Genomic DNA, 5,418 nt, shown 5'->3' with positions numbered 1-5,418 from the left:
CGCTTTTGGATTGAGGACGATTCAAGCGTCAGGATTGGACGTGTACTTATCGTCAGCCATCGCAATGTACAACACCCCCGATGTTCGACCAGTTCTGAAAGCGTACGAAGGAAAAGATATTCCTATAGAGTATGCCAAGAAAGAAGCAGAGACAAAGAGACTAGCTTTGGAACAATGGGAAAGGACACATCCGAAATCTATAGCTGGTGCAGGATCTGGATGGGTTACTTCGTTATTTGGAAGTGTCGCTTCTGTAAGTGATAATACTCCTTAAAAAGTTCTTCCCTCTCTGCATCATCATCTCCACCCTCTAACCCCCTACTCTTGATCCTCATCACAATTGCCCATCTTATCCATTCAGATTCCACAGTATACATGTCAACCTTTTTTCCCAAATATCTCACGACGAATTAACCTAGAACTTTGTAGCGGTGCTTTTGGCTCTGAATCACTTCCGATGAGATACTTGTTGTCAGAGGGAAAAGTACTGTATTCATCAACAGCAATCCGGTCAAAGACGTTCAGATCAACCTTTGACATATCTTGAGCAAAAACGTGCCGAAGCGCAAAAACAATATCAATTAGAGAAGAAATATTATCAAGATAATGCTGAAGAGTTCGCTCGGTTAGTACCGCCTTACTCAGTTCGTGAGATTGAATGTCACTGACAAGTAGGATGATAGAAGAAGATAAACAACGTCAATTGGCAGAGATGAAAGGAAGTATTTGGGGGTTCCTTACTGGTGGTGCTGCGACTGGTGGGACGACGGATAAGAAGTGATCTTTGTTTTATAGGACATGCAACATCTCTCTCTTCAATGCTGTTGTGATTATTGTTAGTCTCACTGTTACCCCATTATCACTCGTGCTCTTGCTCTCCTCAATACTCTCACTCTTGATTCGGTTCGAAGTCAATGCTCTTTCTTTCCCTACACAATTCGAAGCTTTCCTCAAAAGCCAATACAATATGTAGTCGAAATACCCTGAAACCCCGGGGGAGATGGGTAAGACGAGAATTATGATATGCGGTGCATCATGCTATTTCAACCTATGGTCTAATGTTTCTTTTCTTCCTTTTCCGCTTCAGCGACGAATTGTTGAATACTACAAATCAGCCATAACCTGGGACATCCTTCATCATATCTCTGAATGACATGACCCAATATTCTAATCATGACCCGATATTCCAATCAGGACCCAATATTCCAATCATGACCCAATATCCAATCTCTAGCATCTTGTGAGATCTCAACAAAGTAAATTAGAGAGACGTATGATCAAATCTCACCAAGTAGATTATGGAGCGACTGGTGAGAAACGAATGTAACAAAAGTGAAAGGAGGAGGTGAATGAAAAATCAAAATGAACGAAGGAAAAAAAACTCACAAATCAGCTTCTTCTTTAGATTCACTTTTCACCGTTTCGGCAATAGGAGGGATAGTGGAAGAAGATTTTTTACTACCACCTGATGAAACTACTGCTGCTCCAACAGCAGCGAAGATAGTTCCCAAAGCGCTTAAAGTGAGCAACGTCATTGTATATTCTGGGATGATCTTTTCCATCTTCGTCTTTAATGTCTGTGTGTAGTATACGTCAAAGCCTCGTCTCTTCATACTTTACTTTTACCCCCGAGGTCCCATCCTTCCCATGAGAAGCCAGAGGTCGGAACTTGTGTTGTGTGACCCAGATGTACCTCTTCCACTCCGCCCAAACTCCAAAGTTATGATATGAGGACCTTTTGTAATTTCGAAGCAAACTTCCAACAGGAAAGTCATCTTGCCAGTGACCAGCCTTCTTTCACTCTTCTTGTTCATCCGGCTGTATCAAATATGTGGTGATTCGACGACGATTGGGAAGGAAGAGAGAGAAAAGCTCACAGATATTCGTTCTGACCATCAGCATCTCGCCGCCCTGCTAGAAAACTTACTCACCTTTATGGCCTTTCCAGCTATTACATAAGACATGTTTGTTCGTTTGCTGCTTGAGAATACTACGATTCAACTCACAACGTCTGTAATCTGTGACTTGAGTGGTCCGAAGGGAGCAAGGTCCGAAACGCCGATTAATCCCGAATGAGGCGGGATTCCTTCCCTAACGAACCTTCCTACACTCCCTCCTCACCTTCATGCACCATCTTCAAAGTACAAATACCCCCCTCTATACAATGTTCTCGGCCATACGTACCTTCCTGCGACCATCTTCTATAGCAACATCATCTAGAGCTACATTACCCTCAACTTCTTCCTCAATGGGAAACCAAGTCAGGTTCAGAGGTCAATTAGCGCCAAAAAAGACGAAATATAAAAAGGCTCAAAAAGGTTTACCAGGTGTACCTACCGTATGTCCCCTCATTACCTTCTTTCCTCATTTCCTCGTCTTCCCATGAAATACTAGATCATACTCCCTGGAGTTATTGAACTGCGATTATGATGATCATTCGGTGTTAGGGACATTTTGTTATCTCGGCGAGTAATCTGTTACAAAACAGGAATCGCAGAAGATAGTCAATGTTTGAAGGGAGAATCAAAAGTAGTCTCAGGTATCGTTTAGAGACTAACAAACAGGGAGGTTCACTAAAAGGTACAACATTAGAACATGGTTCTTTCGGTATTCGTATCCTAGCTTCGACACGTATAACCGCCGCTCAATTAGGTGCAGCTCAAGCAGCTTTGAAAAGAAAGATCAAACCTGTCAAAGGTGCCGAAGTGTATTTAAGAGTTTTCCCCGATACTCCAGTTTGTGTCAAGGGTAACGAAACGAGGATGGGGAAGGGAAAGGGTACTTTTGAATATTGGGCTTGTAGGGTTCCTGTCGGAAGAGTTATCTTTGAAATTGGAGGTGGGGGTATAAGGGAGGAAATAGCGAGGCAAGGTGAGTTCTTCTTATTCTTTCATTTGATTTTCTCATATGACTTCTCACGTGGTATCAAAACGAATCGTCGAACTCATGAACAGCTCTTAAACTCGCTCAAGTCAAATTACCAGTTCAAAGCGAATTTATAAACCTCTCTTCTCCTCCTCGATTAGGAAACATAGCTTCAGCATCTCTCTTACCACCGACATACGCTCAAGCCGTCCCTGCTTTGTTGGCTGAAATGGACGCTAAAGACAGAGGAGGAGCGAGGGATGTGGTGATGACTCGTGAGGCGTTAGAAATGGATAGAATGGAGTTGTTGAATATTGCATAGTTATTTGCATCAAGGTATGCACATGATTCAATCATTCTCTGAAACAAACATCTGCTTCTCAAAACCTCATGGAAATTGACTGGTCTTACGATCGATACGGTGAACATGGAAATAACATCTTTCCTGAGGATTGGGGGATTGCGTCTTAGAAATCAAATCCGCACATCCGACCAGTATAGGGTTTACGCTGCTTATCCAACTAATTATCAGCGACATATTCCTCTACTTGGATCGTGAGTCAGAAAAAGGAGAAATGGACCAGAAAGACGAGTAACAAGGTGGCGCTTGGAAGGCATTGGTGAACAATGATCACTCAATGCTAAAAACATGCTCATCTATTATCATGATATCATCATTCATTTGATTCATCATCACTTCATCATCTTTGTGGTTCACCTGTCTCGAGTTGTCATCCAGCTGACATTGACATAGCTCACTGATTCAGACCATATTGCGAGTTACTCCTCTGTACACTCAGCTTCTCTATATTGGCTTCAAGCTGATCGATATATTTTATGGTCCCATCCCTCCATTTTTGTGAAGGCCGATTACATTCACCCCACGAACGCAATTCTTCTTTTGCAGTATCATGCTCCTTCAACAAACCTCTCTCAAATCCCACCAAATGGGTAACGTATCCAAGGAGCGTACCGACGTGGTCCGTTATCCCATGCACTTCATTGAGCAAAGAGTTCATTTCTCCTCCTTCACCCGCAGATCTTTCCATCAAGTTTTGTATCATTGTCGGATCTAACAATTGCCTAGTGAGATTAATAGCTTCACACACCACCTGTTTTCCGTAATTCAACAAATCTAAATCATCAATCAGCTAGAGTATATATATTTTTTCATTTGAAAACGATTTCCTCTCACCCTTGTCATCATCTCCGAGATCATCCCAAATCGATGTATATGTAAACTCTTCTTCACGTCCTTGGGCAAGTGAATCGGGGTCCAATATCCATTTATTAGGTTTTTTGAATATTCCCTCAAGATGATTAAGAATGTTAGTGGAAAGTTCTTCATCCACTTCGTATGCTCTCAACGAATATTGGGCTGACGGAATAATTGGCTGAGTTTTCACTATGAAATCTTTCAAATCTGATATGGCTAACGCTTGTGGATGAAAAAACAGTCAATTCTCCATTGTTGATGTTGCTAAAATCTGTCAAGAGGTTTTTCCATTCCACAACATTACGTCTCGTTTGAAACCCATTGAAGTTGGTCATTGACCCTCTGTTTGGAGCTTGATCAAGCTCTTGGGGAACTAGCAAGCGGGAAACTGTTTGTAATACGGACAATGTGCAAAGAGCCGCTTGGGACAACATTTCTATCTCTTAGCTTTATCATGTTGGGCATGTTGATATCATTTCAGGCAAAGCGCAGGATAACCAGAAGATGAGAAGACACCCAGAAGGAGAGAGGTGGAGGGTACCCCGGGGATATGATACTTTCATCACGCACCTACTTTTCCTTAGTCCGGGTTGATGCAGGGACGACCTGATGTGTTTGGTTATCACTAGACTCTCCGCCTTTTTCGCCGAAAGTAAGACGATAAGTTGGATCAGAGCTAGATCCGGCATCAGAGACAGAACCGGGTTGTTCATACCTTGCCCTGTACACGCTGGATGGGTAGGCAAAGTCGGTGACTTCAATATTTTTATGATCTATGTATGACATCTTGTCTTGGAAGATACTTACACTGTCTCAAATTAGCAAGAGTGTTGTTCAATGTTGTGCCGTTGAGATATTGCTGTTCAGAAGCGAATTGTGCACAGGGTTGTTGAAAGAGGTATCACCAGAAGATCGGTGTTGTTATATACAGAGGGGGATTGACAGATCTCTTCAAAAGAGACCGGCAGAGATGTTTGTGGGCCCTTTGCCCAAAAAAAGAAAGGATCGTCCGCCCTACATGTCAGACGAAGTAAAGGAAGAAGTGTTGACATCATCGTCAATCATTTGGGCGTAATATCATCGCCACTGTAAGAAGGGATGAGTGTAAATGGAAGCATGTGACGGGCATGAACGGCTCCTTTGCTTAATGAGACAAGTGTCATCTCTCAAGTAATAAGTCGTATGCCGGGCTGTTCATAGGTGAGTCAAAAGTCAGAAGTCCGCAATGCCAACTCCAACATGATAGCATCGTTCATTTGATTCATCATCACCTCATCATCTTTGTGGTTCACCTGTCTCGAGATTGTTATCCTGCTGAGATTGGTGTAGCTCAATCT

General features: G+C 42.6%; 4 protein-coding genes across 4 annotated transcripts in view; 2 read left to right on the top strand and 2 right to left on the bottom strand.

The window, feature by feature from the left end:
- The window catches only part of TREMEDRAFT_70879 (uncharacterized protein), a 3,017-nt gene extending 2,206 nt beyond the window's left edge, over window positions 1–811 (top strand). Inside the window, exons 5-7 of the mRNA XM_007002000.1 lie at window positions 57–253; window positions 504–625; window positions 676–811. Coding sequence (XP_007002062.1) covers window positions 57–253; window positions 504–625; window positions 676–781 — 425 coding nt within the window. The 3' untranslated portion in view covers window positions 782–811. The remainder of the gene's footprint in view (window positions 1–56; window positions 254–503; window positions 626–675) is intronic.
- Window positions 812–1,171: 360 nt separating this feature from the next.
- Window positions 1,172–1,964, bottom strand: TREMEDRAFT_59145 (uncharacterized protein; the record flags this gene model as incomplete). The annotated part of the gene is made up of 4 exons (XM_007001467.1): window positions 1,172–1,247; window positions 1,387–1,577; window positions 1,878–1,888; window positions 1,928–1,964. The coding sequence occupies 4 exons, from the start codon at window positions 1,962–1,964 to the stop codon at window positions 1,172–1,174; spliced, it is 315 nt and encodes a 104-aa protein (XP_007001529.1).
- Window positions 1,965–2,230: 266 nt separating this feature from the next.
- TREMEDRAFT_18219 (uncharacterized protein) lies at window positions 2,231–3,145 on the top strand (the record flags this gene model as incomplete). Its single annotated transcript, XM_007000369.1, has 3 exons — window positions 2,231–2,329; window positions 2,565–2,871; window positions 2,955–3,145. Coding segments are annotated over 3 exons (597 nt in total), but the record flags the coding sequence as incomplete, so codon positions are not given.
- Window positions 3,146–3,620: 475 nt separating this feature from the next.
- On the bottom strand, window positions 3,621–4,867 carry TREMEDRAFT_59143 (uncharacterized protein; the record flags this gene model as incomplete). The annotated part of the gene is made up of 4 exons (XM_007001466.1): window positions 3,621–4,000; window positions 4,061–4,259; window positions 4,303–4,517; window positions 4,708–4,867. 4 exons carry the CDS (start codon window positions 4,865–4,867, stop codon window positions 3,621–3,623), a joined length of 954 nt encoding a protein of 317 aa, XP_007001528.1.
- Between the last annotated feature and the right edge of the window lie 551 nt (window positions 4,868–5,418).

This window comes from Tremella mesenterica (assembly GCF_000271645.1).
Source record: "Tremella mesenterica DSM 1558 unplaced genomic scaffold TREMEscaffold_1, whole genome shotgun sequence".
NCBI classification, from domain to species: Eukaryota; Fungi; Basidiomycota; class Tremellomycetes; order Tremellales; family Tremellaceae; genus Tremella; species Tremella mesenterica.
This window is presented reverse-complemented; position numbering and strand designations above follow the sequence as displayed.